The sequence below is a fragment of the Myotis lucifugus genome, unplaced genomic scaffold (genome assembly GCF_000147115.1).
Source record: "Myotis lucifugus unplaced genomic scaffold, Myoluc2.0 scaffold_5, whole genome shotgun sequence".
NCBI lineage: Eukaryota > Metazoa > Chordata > Mammalia > Chiroptera > Vespertilionidae > Myotis > Myotis lucifugus.
This window is the reverse complement of record NW_005871053.1, coordinates 2,860,390-2,879,722: the sequence shown is the minus strand read 5'-3', so window position 1 is coordinate 2,879,722 and position 19,333 is coordinate 2,860,390. Positions and strand designations below refer to the sequence as shown.

Here is a 19,333-nt window from a genome sequence, read left to right as displayed (position 1 = left end):
TTTGTTCTTTTCCACTCCTGCCCTGAGGCACCACCATTGAACACTGGGGTTAAAAATCATAATTGATTTCAGCTTTTAAAGCTTACTCTGGCATTGATTATTCTTGCTTTGCTCCTTTCTAACTTCTTGTTTTATACCTCTCTAAAAAGGCACTAACCACTACCACAAAGGAATTATATACTCATTAGTTTGGTTTGCTAATATCTGTTCCTCTCCTGGAATGTAGACACCCTGTGGAAAGGGATCATCTGTCTTGTTTACTGCTGTTTCCTCCGGGCCTGAGAGAGTCCTGGACAAGGAGGTGCTCAGTAATTATTTGTCAATGAACTCAAGAAATAATGGTACTTGAATGAATATGGCTTCCACCTACTTCTACTAAAATAGCTCTCAAGGGTCCCCAGCGAACTCTTGGTCACCGTTCTCTGTGACTGGAGAATGCTCGCAGAAGAGTGATTACCCCTTTTTGAAACTCCCCTGGAACTTCAGTGCCTTTGCATTTCCTTAGGTCTGCTCCTTCTCGTCCTTGTTGGAGTCTCTTCTGCCTTCTGCTCTTTAAATTAGGTGATTCTCTGGGAGCAAAATAAGTACAGGAATTTTTTAGTTGGAAAGGAAAAGGTGAAGGGCACTAGCCAAGGGGAAGGAGATGCATCTACTTAGGAAATGATGAATAGACCTATTTGAGCAGAGGAATGAGTAAGTAGTGCGTGGATATTTTTTCTACAAGAGAGTGACATGATTGGCATTTAGAGAGTCTGGTAGCTATGATTGCAACATAATGGAATGTCTTATTGTAGTAACTCATCTTCCCACTTCAGGGATAGCGGTTGACCATCGATGTTCTTTGCTGCTGGAATACAGTTCCAAAGGCCAGCTTCGGTCGCATCACTCCTCAACTCAGAAACCTTCAGCAGCTTCCTATTGTCCTCTAAATCGAGAGTAAATTTCCCCCAGTGTTCACAGTCCCACCCTACAAGGATCCAATCTGAATATTTTGTTCTCACTCATTATACACACTGTTCATGATAGCCAAAGTCTTTGGAATTTGTGCTTTGCTGATAATTTCCTCTGTGTAGCAAAATTATGCCCATCCTTCAATAGCTATCTTGAATATCGTTTATGAAATCTCTCCCGGCTCTCACAATTACATATACTTTCCTTGCTCCTTGATATTACCAAGCAGTCTGTACTTCTGAGTCATTTACATGCTTGTGTGTAGCCTTTCCTGTAACTCTGGGCTTCTTTAGGAAAGGGCCTGTGACATACAAACACACATGCCTATTCCCTTTCACTTGTTCAGTCTGTAGAGTGCAGTACCTGCAGTAGGAACTCGATAAATATTTGCTAAATTGAATTATCAAAATGATTTATTGGATTTTTCAAAACTAAGAATCATGAGTTTGACCATTTTTTATATCCTTTGAGCTCTAATCATACTATTATGTGTTGACATGTGCTTGATAAATATTTATTGAATTGAACTGAGATGTGTGCACTACAGCTCAGTCTGTAGTTTGTCCAACTTGTTTGAAGCATTAGAAAAAAATCAATATCCAATTACAACAGTAAATCATGTGTAAAGTTGTCAGGGAGTGTTATAATGACACCTTTCTCCCCCTTTCTATCTAGGGAGCAGTAATGAATGAAATGGAAACAGCGCTCGTTGGAAGTGACAAATATGCTGCAAGATTTGGGGAATCTATAGTTAATCTTGGTGACATTGATAACGATGGCTTTGAAGGTAAGTAAAAGTATCCAATTTAGTATTTGATTTCCACTTTTAAAATGGTACATGGAAGAAAATATGATTGGAGTTTTATGTTGTTTGTCTTTCTATAGAAAATGGGGCCAGAATGTATGCTCTTTTTTTCTTTTTTCACACCTGACTTCTCCTTAGTTGTCGTCAGCTATTGATTCTTACTGTTATATGCCATTGGTTCTGAGGCACCATTGGTTATGAGTGGCATTTTTTGTGCCCCTAAAAAATGCTGTTAAATTGTGACCCACCATTTTTCTATTCTAAAAAGGATTCTGATTTCGGAAATGTTAAAATGTGGAGAAAATGTATGTCATAGATTCGTTGGACCCTATTCTTTCACTATTGTTACAATAAAGACTCTGACAAAACCCAGTGGAGGCGGGCTGCAGAGCTGGCTCAGGGTTCTGGAAGCCCCTGCTATACCAGGAGTTCCTTGTTCAGCTGTAGCATTGTGGGAGGATCTGAGGGATCCCATGATTGAGTCCTGAGCAGTGGTGAGGGTGCAACTAGCAGACTCAAGAATAGTGGCTATTTATCAACTGATATGGGACAATTTCAATAATAGAATAGTTGGTACCATCGTAACTATGCCTATTGCCTAGAAATCAGCCCAGCTGCTGAAGTACTTGTTTCTACCAGCCTTCCCTCTTAAAATTTGTTTTTTCCAATCTAGCCCTGAGTGATTACCAAGTTTGTTAAAACTGGGCATACAATGATGAATAGGCCCTAGCCAGTTTGGGTCAGTGGATAGAGCATCGGCCTGCGGACTGGAGGGTCCCAGGTTCGATTCCTGCCAAGGGCACATGCCTGGGTGTGGGCTCGATCCCCAGTAGGGGGCGTGTAGGAGGCAGCCAATCAATGATTCTCTCTCATCATTGATGTTTCTATCTTTCCCTCTTCCTTCCTCTCTGAAATCAATAAAGAAATATAAAAATAAATAAATAAATAAATAAATAAATAAAATGATCAATAGGTTTGAGAGAATGTGTGTGATTCATGGAGTTCAGCAAATAAGTGTTTGATATTTATTTTCAGAGCTAGAATTGTGTCTTCTTGATATAGTCATTGATGATTGGTATATGGTAATTTTAGGTCAAAATTTATATGGATACCAAAAAATTAGTGGAGTACTGTTAATTCTCACTTCTTTAATTTCTTTTTATGCCTAAGTGCTTCCTTCTTTCTACTTTAGATGTCTAAAATGTTACTCTGCAAGGAGAAAGTTAGTGGGTTGTTGAACATATGCTTTCAATGAGCCCCATTAAATGTAAGATAGTGTAATTTTGTATACGAACATTGCCATTTCTGGAATTTTTTTACTATATTAAAAACAAAAGGATAGATATTTTTATGATTATGATTACACAAATAACATTTTACATTAAAGAGTTTATAAAATTCTATGATAGATATTGAGTTAATTTTTGTGTATGGTATAAGGTAGTGGTCTAGTTTCATTCTTTTGCATGTAGCTGTCCAGTTTTCCCATCACTATTTATTACTGTTTCTCCATTGTATATTCTTAAATGAATTGACCATATATATGTGTGTAGATTTATTTCTGGGCTCTCTCTTCTGTTCCAATGATCTAATGTCTATTTTTATGCCACTATCATGCTGTTTTGATTAGTATAGCTTTGTAATACAGTTTGAAATCAGGGAGTGTGATGTCTCTGGCTGTGTTTTTCTTAAGATTGCTGTGGCTATTCAGGGCCTTTTGTGGTTCAATACAAATTTTAGGATTTTTTTTCTAATTCTGTGAATAATGCCCCTGGAGTTTTGATAGGGATTGCCATAATTTGTAGATTGCTTTCAGTAATATGGACATTTTAACAATATTAATTCTTTCAATTCATGAACATGAAGAACCATTCCATTTATTTTTGTCTTCATTTTTTAAATTAATGTCTTAAAGTTTTCAGTGTATAGGTCTTTCACCTCTTTAGTTTAACTTATTTCTAAGTATTTGATTCTTTTTGGTGCAGTTGTAAATAGGATTATTTTCTTAGTTACTCTTTCTAATAGTTTGTTAGGGTATAGAAACACAACAGATTTTTGTATATTGATTTTGTACCCTGCAACATTACTGCAATTTTTTATTCTAACAGGTTTTTTGGTGAAGTCTTTAGGGCAGGGGACCTCAAACTTTTTAAACAGGGGGCCGGTTCACTGTCCCTCAGACCGTTGAAGGGCCGGACTATAGTTTAAAAAAAAACTATAAACAAATTCCTATGCACACTGTACATATCTTATTTTGAAGTAAAAAAACAAAACGGGAACAAATACAGTATTTGTATTTGCATGTGGCCCGCGGGCCGTAGTTTGAGGACCCCTGCTTTAGGGTTTTCTACAAATAAAATCATGTAATGGGCAGACTGTGACAGTTCTACTTCTCCCTGTCCAATTTGAATGCCTTTCGTTTTTCTTTTATGTACCTAATTGCTCTGGCTAGGACTTTAATAGTATGTGGAATAAAAGTGGTGAAAGTGGGCATTCTTGAATTGTTCCTAATAATAGATGAAAAGGTTTGAGGCTTGTTGTACATGGCCTTTATGATGTTGAGGTATGTTCCTTCTAGACCAGCCATGGGCAAACTACAGCCCGTTTGAAATGAATAAAACTAAAAAAAAAAAAGACCGTACCCTTTTATGTAATGATGTTTACTTTGAATTTATATTAGTTCACACAAACACTCCATCCATGCTTTTGTTCCAGCCCTCCGGTCCAGTTTAAGAACCCATTGTGGCCCTCGAGTCAAAAAGTTTGCCCACCCCTGTTCTAGACCCATTTTGCTGAGCATTTTTGTCACAAATGTTTGGTAAACTTGGTCAAATGCTTTTTTTTTTTTTGCATCTATTGTGATGATGATTTTTATCTTTGCTTTTATTAGTGTGGTGTATCATGTTGATTGATTTGTGAATGTTGAACCATCCTTGCATCCCTGAAACAAATCCAATGTGGTCAGAATGTGTGATCCTTTTAATGTACAATTGAATTTGGTTTGCTATATTTTACAAAGGATTACAGAGGATTTCTGTGTACCTCAGGGATATTGGCCTGTACTTTTCTCTTTTTGTGTTCTATTTTAAAAATATGTATTTTTATTGATTTCAGAGGAGAAAGGAGAGGAAGAGAGAGACAAACATCAATGATGAGAGAGAATCATTGATCGGCCAACTCCTGCACACGCCCCCCACTGGGGATCAAGCCCACATGTGCCCTTGACTGGAATCGAATCTGGGACCCCCCAGTCCACAGGCCAACACTTTATCCACTGAGCCAAACCAGCCAGGGATTTTTGTGGTGTTCTTGTCTGCTTTTGGTATCAGGATACTTCTGGTCTCATAACACGAGTTTGGCAGCCCTTCTTCCTTTTCAATTTTTTGAAGGCTTTGAGAAGGATAGGTATTAAATCTTAATGTTTGGGCCCTGACCGGTTTGCTCAGTGGATAGAGCGTCGGCCTGTGGACTGAAGGGTCCCAGGTTCGATTCTGGCCAGGGGCATGTACCTTGGTTGCGGGCACATCCTCAGTAGGAGATGTGCAGGAGGCAGCTGATCAATGTTTCTCTCTCATCGATGTTTCTAACTCTCTATCTCTCTCCCTTCCTCTCTGTGAAAAATCAATAAAATATATATTTTTTAAAAATCTTAATGTTTGGTAGAATCCACCAGTGAAGTCATCGGGTTCTAGGCTTGTGTTTCTTGGGAGATTTTCAATTACCAATTCAGTCTATTCGGGTTTACTATTTTTCATGTTCAATCTTAGATGAGTGTATGTTTCCAGGAATTTATCTATTTCTTCCAAGTTGTCCAACTTGGCATATAATTATTCATAGTAATCTTTTATGATTCCTTTTATTTCTTTGTTGACCTCATTGGTTAAGTAGCATGTTGTTTAATTTTTCCAGTTTTCTTCTTATAATTGATTTCTAGGACTTTAATGCCATTTCTAGTTTTATACCATTGTGGTCAGAAAAGATGCTAGGTATGATTTCAATCTTCTTAAATTTATTAAGACTTGCTTTGTGGCTTAACTATCTGCACTGGAGAATGTTCCATTTGTACTTCACTAGAATCTGTATTCTGCTGTTCTTGGATGGAATGTTCTATATATATATTTATTAAATCTATCAGGTTTAATGTGTTATTTAAAGCCCATGTTCCTTATTGATTTTCTGTCTAGAAATCATTGGTGTAAGTGGGGTATTCTAGTTTCCTATTATTATAGTATACTATCAATTTCTCCCTTTAAGTCTGTTAATATTTGCTTTTTATATTAAGGTGCTTCTATGTTTGCTTCAAAAATATTTGCAAATATTACCTACTTTTGAATTTACTCATGTATCAGTATGTAATTACCTTTTCTGTGTTTTATTACGATCTTTGTTTTAAAGTCTATTTTGTCCTATATAGATACAGCTACTCCAGCTTTCTTTTGGTTTCCATTTACATGGAATATCTTTTTCCAATCCTTCACTTTCAGTCTGTGTGTGTTCTTACATCTGATTAAGTCTCTAGTAGGCAACATATAGATGGGTCTTGTTTTTGTTTGTTTGTCTTCAATCCACTGAGCCACTCTTTTGGTTGAAGATGTTAGTCCATTTACATTTTAAGTAGTTGTTGGTAAGTACGTACTTATTGCCATTTTGTTGTTTTGTAGTTCCTCTCTTGTTTTTTTTCCCTTGTGGTTTGATGACTTTCTTTAGTGTTATGTTTAGATTCCTTTCTCATTATCTTTTATATATCTACCATCAGTTTTTGCTTTGTAGTTATGAAGAGGCTCATAAATAACAGTATATTGATTTACAAAACAGTCTACTTTGACATCAACTTAAATTTGAATGAATTTTAAAACTCTACATTTTTACTCCTCTTTCCCACATTTTATATTTTTTATAACAACTTACATTATTCATTTTGTTTATTCCTTAACTAATTACTGTAGTTGTAGTTATTTTTACTACTTCTGTCTTTTAACCTTCATACTATCTTTGTAAGTGCTTAATCCACTACCTTAGCTATATATTTACTTTTACTGGTGAGATTTATACTTTCATATGTTTTCTTATTACTAATTACTTCTCTTTTTGGTTTTAAATAAGTCCCTTTAGCATTTTTCATACTGTATTCCAAACATTTGCCAGGAGCTGACAGTACAGGGCAGTATTTTTTTCAGATTTTTCAGCAAAAATTTAGTAGGTGCTCAATAGTTGCCCACTGAATGAACAAATGAATGGGTGTATTTCTGTATGAAAATTTAAAATAATTTGTACAAGTCAAAACAAGATAAAGTATAAGATATATCAACCAGTTATTTTTATATGAAAATAGAAAAGCTTTTGCAGTTTGAAAACTGCACAGTATTTGGTCTAAAGCAGCGGTTCTCAACTTGTGGGTCACGACCCCTTTGGGGTCAAATGACCCTTTCATAGGGGTCGCCTAAGACCATCGGAAAACACATATATAATTACATATTGTTTTTGTGATTAATCACTATGCTTTAATTATGTTCAATTTGTAACAATGAAATTGGGGGTCACCACAACATGAGGAACTGTATTAAAGGGTCGCGGCATTAGGAAGGTTGAGAACCACTGGTCTAAAGAATATATTAAAGATTATTTTATTTGCATTGAAATGGCAGTAAAAAACTGCCACCTGGTTTTATAAAAAGTTTTTAGGTCTGATGAACAGTGATAAGAAATGAAAATCATAAAAGCAAACTTTCTATATTTTAGGTTTCTATTAAAGTAATAAGAAAACATTGCATATAGACAAAAATATGAATATACCCAAATAAATAGACATAATACTTAGTAAATAAGTAGAAAAATGTAGAGTTTTTTCTCTATGTACTCTATATTTACAGCACGTAACCAACCATGTCATTCATAGTTTCTATTTTCACTTGGCTTTTTTTTTTATGTGAGTTGATCAAATCTTTTCTCCTGGTGTCAAAATCTGATTTGAATCTTAATAAAGTCATAAAGGTGATACAGTCTTTATTTTATAGAACAAATCTATTTTCTGAAATCTTGTGTGTGTGTGTGTGTGTGTGTGTGTGTGTACAGATACCCTGAACAAATACCTTCATTACTTGCATTGGAACATGAGTTAATTTAGAAGTCATTTTGCAAAGAAAGTAAATCTTAGAACTCAAAAACTCAAAGTAAGGATTCTTTGGTTATGCTCTACATAGATGAGGATAATTGATTATGTTCTGGGTGCTGCTCTGAGCACTGTAGATGAATAATGTCCTTCTATGTTGAGTGACTGAGTTCTCTTATGACCCTGTATTATAGGTGAGGGAACAGAAGAGACACAGAGACGTTAAGTACTGTGTCCAGTATAACAGCACAGCAGCAATGCTGGGGTCCAGGCCCGGGGGTCTGGCTCTAAAGCCCATGCCCTTAGCCATTCTGTTAAACTGCCTCTCAGACCCACGTACCCTGCTTCTTTCATGCACCCACTATTCTGTACAGCACTGTACATTGTTGTGAGGATATTAGTATTTTGTAATCTTTTTCTAATGAGAAAAGTGTTCGTGTTTTTTTTTATAAGGAGTTTCTTATGTTATCTGATATGATTAAGGAACATGCAGGTTAGTTTTCAGAGTTGCATTCTTTATATGAAGGATTTATTTTTCCACCACTTACATTCTTGAATAGATGTTGCTATTGGAGCCCCACAGGAAGATGACTTGCGAGGCGCCATTTATATTTACAATGGTGGAGCAGATGGGATCTCATCGGCCTTCTCACAGGTAGGAGATGATTCCATTTTCAAAAGAAGCATTGGTAATAAAAGCTTCTTTTACATTTCCGGTGTTAATGAGACTCCTTTTTCTTAACTTGTTTGTTCAAATACTTAACTATTCTATTTCACCATTTTTATCACTGTAGTAGATGGTCTCATTTGTAAGAGTATTGATAAGTCTTCGGAACCATTCCCCCCTCATAAATAAGAGTCCTAGTTCACGTCCATCCTGGTTTGTCGTTAACCTATAAAGATTTCTCTCTGGATTTCATTAAATTCATGTTCTGAGGTAATATCTATACTATTCCAAATGAGCACATTTGGATTTGATTAACTATCATGTCTTGTAGCTAAAGCCCCATATTTCATGGAGATCACACAGAGAGAGCAAACACTCTATATGTTACTCTGTGTTCTTTCAGTGCAAAGCAGTAAGCCGATAGCACTTTAATAAAGTTCCTGATCTAACTCTGACTTCACTTCTATAATCTGAAAAAATAGACCAGTTCAGGGCACAGAAAACAACTATATGCACATGCAGAGAAGAAAAGCTTTTCCAAAGACACTTTTATGAAAACATTAGCTAATACTGTAATTTCTGATTAGGCAAAAATAGGCATGTGGCTTTCCACATTTAACATGAAAGGTATGTGTTTGTCTAGTAAAAAATACTGATTTTCTAAGTCTGGATAGCAGCCTGACACTTATAAATCACTATCTAGACATGAAATGAGACACATGGAATAGGAAGCACAGGACTTGAGTTGTCCTTGTCAAATGCTAGGATTCGGTCTGCTAACGGTGGCTTTCCTCATAAGCCTGAGTTGAGGGCTCCACTGAGTGACTCGCAATGTCTTATTTTCCAGATTACTTGTTTGGAAATTCATGCTGGTCAGGGAAATCAATACAGAACCAGAGAGAAGACTGGGGAGAGGGGTCAGGACCATTACAGGAGATCTGTAATACATGATTTCCCTTTGCTCACAAAATAAAGCAATTTTTTTAGATGTCAACTGCCCAGGGAAAGCTGGAAAATTTTGTTTCTCTTAGATACAAGTGTTTGACTTAGCTAAAATGTATTTTGCTCATAAATGTGCCGGGGCATGGGAAGGCTTTTTAACTAAATCACTGCTTCTCTAGGATAGAGGGTATTCAAAAGCACTTCTCACTCAACTTACCTGTTTTTTAGAGAATTGAAGGGCTTCAAATCAGCAAATCCTTAAGTATGTTTGGACAGTCCATATCTGGGCAAATCGATGCAGATAATAATGGATATATGGGTGAGTATAAAATTTACCTTATTTTTTATATTGGGATATGCTCTGTTGTCGATTCTATTTGAGAAATACATACATAAGAGAGTTCTGATTTACTGATAACTTTTTCCTTCATTTTTAAAGCTTTGTTGAATTCAAGGATGTCTCTGAAATGGTTAAGTAATTCCTGAGCTTTACACTTAGTTATTTAACATTATTCCTTATTCTTTTTAAAAAATATATATATTTTATTGATTTTTTACAGAGAGGAAGGGAGAGAGATAGAGTTAGAAACATCGATCAGCTGCCTCCTGCACACCTCCTACTGGGATGTGCCCGCAACCAAGGTACATGCCCTTGACCAGAATTGAACCTGGGACCGTTCAGTCTGCAGGTCGATGCTCTATCCACTGAGCCAAACCGGTTAGGGCATTCCTTATTCTTTATAAAATTAAAAACCATAAAAGTAAATGAACCATCCTATATAATAACAGGCTAATATGCAAATCAACCAAATGGCAGTAAGACCAGTAGCTATTACGTGCACTGACCACTAGGGGGCAGACACTCAACACTGGTTGCTGCCCCCGGTGGTCAGTGCGCTCCCGCAGGGGGAACACCGCTCAGCCAGAAACTGGGCTCGCCAGTGGGCTCATGGCTGGTGAGCGCAGCGGCAGTGGCAGGAGCCTCTCCTGCCCCCGCAGCAGGCAGACATCCCCCGAGGGGTCCAGGACTGCGAGAGGGCACAGACTGGGCTGAGCCCCCCCCCCCCCCAAGTACACGAATGTCATGCACCGGGTCTCTAGGTAAGATGATGAAAAAGAAAGAAGAACTATTTTTGTGGGGTTCTCTTTTTGTAATTTGGAAAGATTTCTGGGTGAATGTTTCTAGTCCAAAAATTGGATTTTCATTTTATATCACATTATGTTTATATTATAAAGGGATGAATGTTGTTACAACTGGGTAGATTCAGACAAATGTGGGATGAATTTTAAGATGTACGTAAGCATGTCTTTTCTAATTAAGTTTTTGTAAATATTGTTTTGATGTAGTCAAAAGGTGATATGTAGTTAAGTATTTCTGACTGAAAAGTAATTCTCTTTGACTAATGATGATCAATAATCCATGTTGTTTTTTATCTTCCAGATATAGCAGTTGGTGCTTTTCGGTCCAATTCTGCTGTGTTGCTAAGGTAAGGTTGATACATTTCGCTGCTTAATGACAATTGGGCTTAAGTGTAAATGATGGGAGGCAATTTTTAAAATCAGCAATGGTGGTGACCTCATAACCCTCCTTTTGGTATTCCAAAATTTAATTATTGAACTTTAGGATACTTTTCCCACCTTACATAGATATAATTAATATAATCAGACAGAGTCAATATTTTATGAAAATCCCTCTTGATTCATGCATGGAAATTTAATTGAGTTTATATGCACATACTATTAATAAAACAGTTTCATGAAATTACTTAGTCAGTGGAAACTGACAAAACAAATGCAATTCTTTTCCTAAGGAAAAATAATTCTGTAGTTAATATTGCTCATTTTATTTCCTCCTTAGGACAAGACCTGTAGTGATTGCCGAAGCTTCTTTAAACCATCCTGAGTCAGTAAATAGAACAAATTTTGACTGTATTGAAAATGGATTGCCTTCTGTGTGCATGGATCTAACACTCTGTTTCTCATACAAGGGCAAAGAGGTTCCAGGTTATATTGGTAAGGGCACCCTTACAAAATTAATAGAATGTGTACTTTACCCATTAATCTCACTGTCATCTTTTGAGCCCTCACTTTGTGTCACATTGGAGGACTGCTTTAGGGCAGGAGAGAGCAGTCACCTGATACACCTTTCTTGCCCATCTTTCAGATGCTCTCATTATTCTAACCGACGAGTGGGGCACATTAAGAGGTTACTGTTGTTTAGAGGTTATGATAAGCAAATCAAGTGTATCACTTGCTGTATTATTTAAAGTGAACTATCTGAGCTTAATCTGTAACAGCTCTTTAGAACAGAAAAAGCATCACCACAGTTCCTCCTCTGTTTTACTGGGCTCCTTAAAGCATGGTGTTGGCTTAACTTGGAAACCCAGGGAGAGAGAACATTCTTTTCTTTATATTCTATCCTGTTTGAGTAACTGAAGAAGCTTTCTAAAGTCTAGAACCTGATTCTACTTTTCATAAATAACACACATCTGTTAAGGATTTATTATGGCTCTCAACTCCTGAGTGCTTGTGTACATTATTCTATACGTTGGTAACTCAGTTATCCTCTCTGCAAAAAGTAGCATTGATATGGCTCATCCAAAATTGTGGCTAATTCCAAATCCAAATATGTAACTTGATTAAGTATTACATTTTTTACTAGCAAGTTAATTTTTCTAATTATGTTATATTAAGGCTAATATGGGAATGACTGCTAATGAAACTAGCCTATGATAGGAGAGAAGCTGACATGGGTTTGTCATTTGGACATCAATAATTCACAAAATTTATGAGCCCCACACTTAAGGTTGACTGTACTCATGACCCTGCAGGCTGCCCTCATCTAAACATCATGAAGGGCAGCAAATACTGAGCCAAATAACAGATGTGTAACAGATGCTCCAGTCTGAATTAGCCTGTAGTGAGAATTACAGAAGGAGCCTAGCATCTCTACTTTGGTCAGACACATTTTTTATAGCATTCCGCAAAAGTCCTGGCTAGAGATACAGTGATAGGACTATGGGCATATCCTTCATCTGGTTCCTGATGGAAGAAGTGGCAGTTTGAGAGTGTGACTCCAGTTAACACAGGAGCACAGACAAGCTGATGGATTATCCAAAAGATAGGTGCTCAATTGATTGGACTGTTTCCCTTTATGTAAAATCAGTATATGTTGTACTACCAATTCCTTTGTGGCCAGATGTTTTTTAATTGGTTGAAAACGTATGAAATTCATAAATAACCACAGCAGTATTACAAAAACATGCTTTATAGTTGTAAAATGACTCCTTGGGAGAAATAATTTACATTAAGTATCTATATATATAAAAGACTAATATGCTAAGTGTCCGTCTGGATAATGACGTCACGTAGCAACACCCGGCTTCATCTCCCTAGCAACAACTAGCCTCCTTGCAGTTTCTTCAGCCCAGGAACATGACTTGCTTTATGGCCAGGTGCAAACATTTCACACTTTAACCAAATGTCTGTGAAGAGTTTTCCTGTGCCTCATCTCATTTGATCCTCACAGAAGTCCTAGAGTAGGTAGATAGGAGACTTGGTGGAATCCTGTTTTCTTTTCATTAGCCAGAAAAAAGATTTAGAAAGCTTAGAAACTTGACCCTACTGAAAAGAAGTAAGAAATGGTGGACCTTGAAAATGACTTCAGGTTTTCTCACTGCACAGATATAGTCACACACTGCTGCAGTTAAATATTTTACCCTTTGTTCTCCTTGCGTGGTCTAAAATAATCTGCTTCATGTTGATATTTACTGCTGTGTTGCTGACAATTACCTGAAAGAGAAGTTGGGGTGCTTCACTGGGCTGGAAGAAGTTTAGCTACATTAGAAAGCAGGTCTAATTAAGCAAGTTTATTCTATATGTATAAAAGGCTAAGTTGACTTCCACATGCATGATACATATAAAGCTCTCGCTGGCGCCAATCATACGCATGTGTTTTGATCTGTCATTGTTGATCGTGAATTTGGTTGACACTTCTATTAATGAGAAAGGGTGAATAGCAATATTAAAATATTTCTTCTAATTAATTTCCTTTCAATGTGCACAAATCTGTGCACCGAGCCACTAGAGTTTAATGAAACCAGAACATTTTTGCCTCTTACTGTGAGTGGATTTTTATTCATCTTTCTTCATTTACTTTTGTCTGAATATCTCTAAGGCATTGAATCTCAGTTATTGTGATCTTGAAGCCAATTGATTTGGACTTTATTATTTATTTTCTAAATAAAAGGAAGATTTACAGATTTATTTGAAATTTGTGGGAGTAGTGTAGATTCTATACTTAGATTTCCCTGAAATAAATAGATAAAATACTTTCAGAGGAGTTATTTATGCCTAAAATATAAGTGAACACTTCAGGAGTTACATAAATTCAAAATACCACTTAATGAATTACTGCTCCTATATGAGTGACACCTCAACAACCTATTAGATGTAGCTTGTTTTGCAAAGATCCTCTTTAGATTCAAAAAATGGCTCTTTCTTGATAAGATCTGGCTTGGACTTTTTTTAAAAAGTTGCTTGTAAATTTTCCTTATTGTTTTGCTTACTGAAGAACATTAGCAGATGATTACTATGTACTATGTCAGATTTGAAATAAGTCAGCAGTCACCAACGGGTGGTCTGCAGACCACTGGTGGTCCATGAGGTCCGAAAGGTTGGCGACCGCTGAACTGCCAAAATATTTATTGAGAAAATGTCTGTCTGTATTTGTTTATTTTTGCACAAATCAGCACTTGAAATTCAAACTAGTAACCAGTAAAACTGTGGAGCTGACCTACCAGGGCCCAGGGCTGGAAAAGAAGATATCTTTGAGTAAACTGTTTATATAGGTTTGACTTTTGAATCATGTGTTCACTTTACATTAAAAAGCAATAACAAATAAATCAAAAGAAAAAGATCAACCCCTCAAATTGGAAACAAATGGAAATAAATGAACCTAACAACATATGAAGTTAATTATATAACCACACAAGATAGAAATATTCCAGGTGACATTTGAGCACAGTACTCTGCCTGTACTTCTTTAGACAAGATTTTCTATGCACAAAAAAGGACTCCAAAGAAATTTGAAACTTTACTCAGGATTTTTATTATTAGTAACAATTTGGTACTATCGTTTTGAAACATTTACATATAAGTGGATTAAGTAAATAACTGAAGATTTTAATATTGTTAAAATAAGAAACCTAGAGAAAAATTTATGCTTTTTTATTTATAAAAATAACTTTTGTAATTTGTATTTTTAAATTGTTCCCTCTTTCATAGTTCAGGTTAGTTTTTAAAAAGCTATTTGTTGAATAGAATTTAAGACATTTCCAATATTCTCTATAACTTTGACTATGATCACTTCAAAAATAACAAAATAAATGCTCTTAGAAATTAATTGCAATTCTCTCTACGTTTTTTTCAGTTTTGTTTTATAACATGAGTTTGGATGTGAGCAGAAAGGCGGAGTCTCCATCGAGGTTTTACTTCTCTTCTAATGGAACTTCCGATGTGATTACAGGAAGCATCAAAGTATCACGCACAGTCGCTAACTGTAGAACATATCAAGCATTCATGCGGGTAATGTAGATTAGTTTGTATTATTAATGTATGAACTTCAATATTATCAGTACAGTAAGAATCTTAGTACATTGGTATCTGTTTTGTGGTTGTTGTTGTTGTAGTTTGTTGTTGTTAATCTTCACCTGAGGATATTTTTCCATTGATTTTTTTTAGAGAGAGTGGAAGGAAGGGGGGGAGAGAAAGAAACATCAATGTGAGAGAGACACATCAATTGATTGCCTCCCACATGCGCCCCGATCAGGGCCGTGGATTGAGCCTGCAACCGAGGTACCTGCCATTGAGCGGAACTGAACCCGGGATCCTTCAGTCCTCGGGCCGAAGCTCCATCCACCGAGCCAAACCAGCTAGGGCATTGGTATTTTTTTTTTATAAAATACAGTTAAAGGCCCATGCTATCTCCTCCCGAACTAGCTGACCTATTTTATTGCTCCAGATTCAAAACCCTTAATAACCTGTGACCTGGATAATTCAAAGTCCACTTTTTGCACCTCCTTTATTTTACATCTGTTACATTTCACTGCATCACTGTTTTAAAAAGACCTGCCTTTTCCTTTCTACAATTGCAATGTTCTTATCTCTGTTTATACCCTTGCCTAGAAGTGTACATATTGAACAGCTCAACTGAGCCTCAGATCTATTCCTGAGGAGGGATTTTTTTTTTTGGGGGGGGCGGTTAGGAGGGGGTGGCGAGTGGGGAGGGGAGGCAGGAGGTGGGCAAGTTGGTTTGTTTTCTGTGTGACTCTAACAAAGCAGAATGCAACATGACTGCTCTTGGGTTATGTCATCGTCTCCGTGCCAGCATTGTCAGTGATGTCAGTGGGAACGTGCACAGTGTAGTGGGATAGGGATCAGCTGTGGGCCGGGAGGACGGCCTGCATGATGGTGTGGGGTATGTCCTGCCAAGCACAGCCGATTTCATGTTTCTTTTATTAAAACACCCGTTCCCAAACTGATCATCATGTTCCTTGCATTGGTCAGATTTTATCATACGAAGCAGTGCCAGCTCTTTTTCAAGAGGGAATGGTGTGCTTCATCAGAAAATCTATTGTCACAAAAAAAAGCCAAACTATTCCCGGGAGCTGTTTCTGGGATTTCAAGTAGTAGCTTCAGCTTAGAACTTAATTGTCCCTTAGATACTTATTCCAAGCAAATGCAAACAAGCATCAGGACTCCAATACACTATTACATGCTAAGAACACTAATCCCTATGCTGTTTCCTCATTTCCCTGAGCAGTTTTTATTGTTGTACTTGAATAAAGCAATCAGATGGTCGGGAGCCAAAAGTATGAATGACATTAATGTAACCATCATTTATATGCTAGAGTTTAAAGGGGTTCTCTTTTTTAAAATGTTATATAGTTGTCATTTCACTTTGGTTAGTCAATTTCGGAGACTAACATGGAGACCATTTTAAAGGCAATAAAAGGGCCAACATTAGACATTCACAAAGAAACATATTGTGTTGAATGTGTGTAAATGGCAGTAAATTGATCTGATTTATTTAGGCCTGTGTTTCTTGGCATTGTTCCTATGAGTAAGTGTTCCTCAAAATTGTACATTTTCTTCGGAATAAATTTGTAGTAGAAGTGACATTTTAGCAGAGGTTTCTGTGTTTGTGGTTTATATACTTGTAGATGTTACCATGGTATCAACCATTGACTTTGGGCCATATTGTCAGTGTCAAACAAAAACACTTAGCTCTGGGGTTGGAACATAGTGGGGATTAAAAAAACACACACATGTGATTTTATTGTGTTTTTTTCCCCCTTCCTAAATTTTCTTGCTTTTTTTGGGACATTTTAATACTCAGATATAGAAAGGCAAAAGGGTTCTGTGACCCTCCCGCCACAATCCGGGGAGGAGGTAAGAACCACAGAAGCAGCTTCCCCACCTCCGTCAGGGAGCACTAGCTGTTGTTTAGGGAAGGGGAGTAATGCAGTGAGTGCCTTTTCACCCCCAACAGTATGGCACCTGATGGGAGGCATTCGGCAACGTTAACATGGCTGTGCTTCTACCGTCTGGATGAATAGAACCACAACCAGAATTCTGCCAAGATATTTTCCTAATAATAGAGAGAAAGAAAATGACCACCAGTCAGGATGCTTGGGTTGTTCCTTTGTTCTGTGAAACATGCCCAGTGTCAGCAGTGTTAATATACATGTGAATCCTACCATGGCACCCTTACAGTGAAACGAGGTGTTGCTTGTTAATGATTTACTCAGGCCCACAGACCCGTCCTCTCAGAGGACTCCTAGCTTACTAGTTAGGCACACTTTCCTTGTATAATTGTTTCCTTTGGCTATATCAAGGAAGTTCCACTTATCCATCCACTCAATCAATTCAGAAGATAATTTAGTGTGTTATGAATGCATGTCAGGTTGTGTTTGAGACACTTGTAATCACTTAATGAAATATAAAATGATTACTACCATCAGAGAGCCTATAGTCTTGTGAGGGTGAGACAAACAATAACATGGTCAAAATGTAAATTGTACAGTATTTTAGAAGACGATATGGGTGATGGAAAAGGGGGAAAAGAGGGCAGAGTTCAAAATATGGAATTTTATGGAAGGAGTGAAGAGTACAATTTTAAATAGGCCTCATTCAGAAGGTGATGTTTGAGGAAAGACTCGAAGGAAGAGAGGAAGTTACTGTGTAGATGTCTAGGACAGTGGTTCTGAACTTTAGCAAGTAACAACAGCATCACCTGGAAGGCTTGTTAAAACACAAATTGCTGGAGTTTGTGATTCAATAGATCTTCAGTGAGGCCTGAGGATTTGCAATTCTACAAAGTTCCCAGGTGATGCTGCTGCTGCTGACTTGGGAACCACACTTTGAGAAGCCCTGATCTAGGAGAAGACCATTACAGAAGGGAGAGCTCAGTAAAAATGTCTCAAGACAAGAATGCACCTGGTTGTTTTAAGAAACAATGGAGAGGCAAGGATGACTGGAAAAGTGAGCTAAGGGAAGAGTAGTGGAAAGAGATCATATGGGACCTGTGACATTTTCTCTGAATGAAATGAGGATCTACCTGACTCAGTAATAAAAAGGAGTGTGTACTCTAACTGCTGTGTTGAGACTAGACAGTAGGGGACCAAGAGCTGACAAAGGGAGAAGAGGCTACAGCAATAACCCAAGTGAGAAGTGATGGCTTCATCAAAGGTGGTGGCAATAAGTATGGTCAGAGGTAGTTGAAGAAATATCCTACACAGTTTGCTGACAGATGGGATGTCTGGCATTTGAAAAAGGGTTCTGAGGTGACTCTAAGGTCTTAGTCAAAGCCACCAGAAAAACGTAGTTTTCATCACTGGAGATAATATGCAAGGAAACAAGTGTTGGGTGGAAAATTCTGGAATTGAGTGTGGACCTGCTGGGTTGGAGAGAACTGTGTTGCTTACAGAGTAAATATCAATTAAACATTTGTACACACTCATCTGGGGTTGGGAAGAGGCATAGAACCTGAAATATAGCTTAATGTTCCTTTGGCATATGGATGGTTTTTAAAGCCATATGAGGTGGCTGAGGCCACCACAGGAAGAGAAGAGGGTGGAGGTCTGACACTAGGGCACTACCACATGAAGAGATTGAAGAGAAGAGAATGCTTTCAAAGGAGATGAGAAGTAAGAAAGGGGGGAAAAGCAAGATCTGTCGCATCCTGTAAGTGAAGTGAAAAAAAAGAGCAAAGAGGAGGGCATGACAATGTTTTCAAAGCTGCTGCTTGATGAAATCAGATGAGGGCTGAGAACTGGGCATTGGGTTAGCAATGTGGCGGCTATTGGTGACTGTGGCAACAGCACTTCAGAAAAGTAGTAGGGAGAAGGGAGAAGAATTTGAGACAGAGAGTACAGGTAATTTTTCACAAAGTTTTGCTCCACCTGGACCAAAGAAATGGGGTTGGGAGTTAGTAGCTAACATGAGAAGTGGAATGAAGAGTTCTTTTTTTTTAAGATAGAAGAAATAGCATGTTTTTATAATGATGGGTATGTCCCAATAGAGTGTAACATTTATGATGTAGATAAGAGGAGAGAACAGTTAGAGCAAATATCTTGAGAAGGCAAGAGATGGGAAGAAGATATGATATAGTCTTTGTGAGAGTGGGAGAGTAAGGAAGTACAGAATGGTTGTGAGATGGTATTAGTGTCTAACTTGTACCCATGGTCATAAAGTGAGATGAGTCAGATGGTGATGGGTTTTTTCCAGTCACACTCAACCTTACAGGTGAAAGTAGATGAAACAGTAACAATTAACCAAGGAGTGGTTTGTCAAAGAA

At 37.4% G+C, this 19,333-nt stretch overlaps 1 protein-coding gene across 1 annotated transcript in view; it reads left to right on the top strand.

The window, feature by feature from the left end:
- The window catches only part of ITGA4 (integrin subunit alpha 4), an 81,132-nt gene that overhangs the window by 29,037 nt on the left and 32,762 nt on the right, over positions 1-19,333 (top strand). The window contains exons 10-15 of the mRNA XM_006083253.3: positions 1,627-1,738; positions 8,426-8,520; positions 9,703-9,793; positions 10,916-10,961; positions 11,333-11,487; positions 14,906-15,060. Coding sequence (XP_006083315.1) covers positions 1,627-1,738; positions 8,426-8,520; positions 9,703-9,793; positions 10,916-10,961; positions 11,333-11,487; positions 14,906-15,060 — 654 coding nt within the window. The remainder of the gene's footprint in view (positions 1-1,626; positions 1,739-8,425; positions 8,521-9,702; positions 9,794-10,915; positions 10,962-11,332; positions 11,488-14,905; positions 15,061-19,333) is intronic.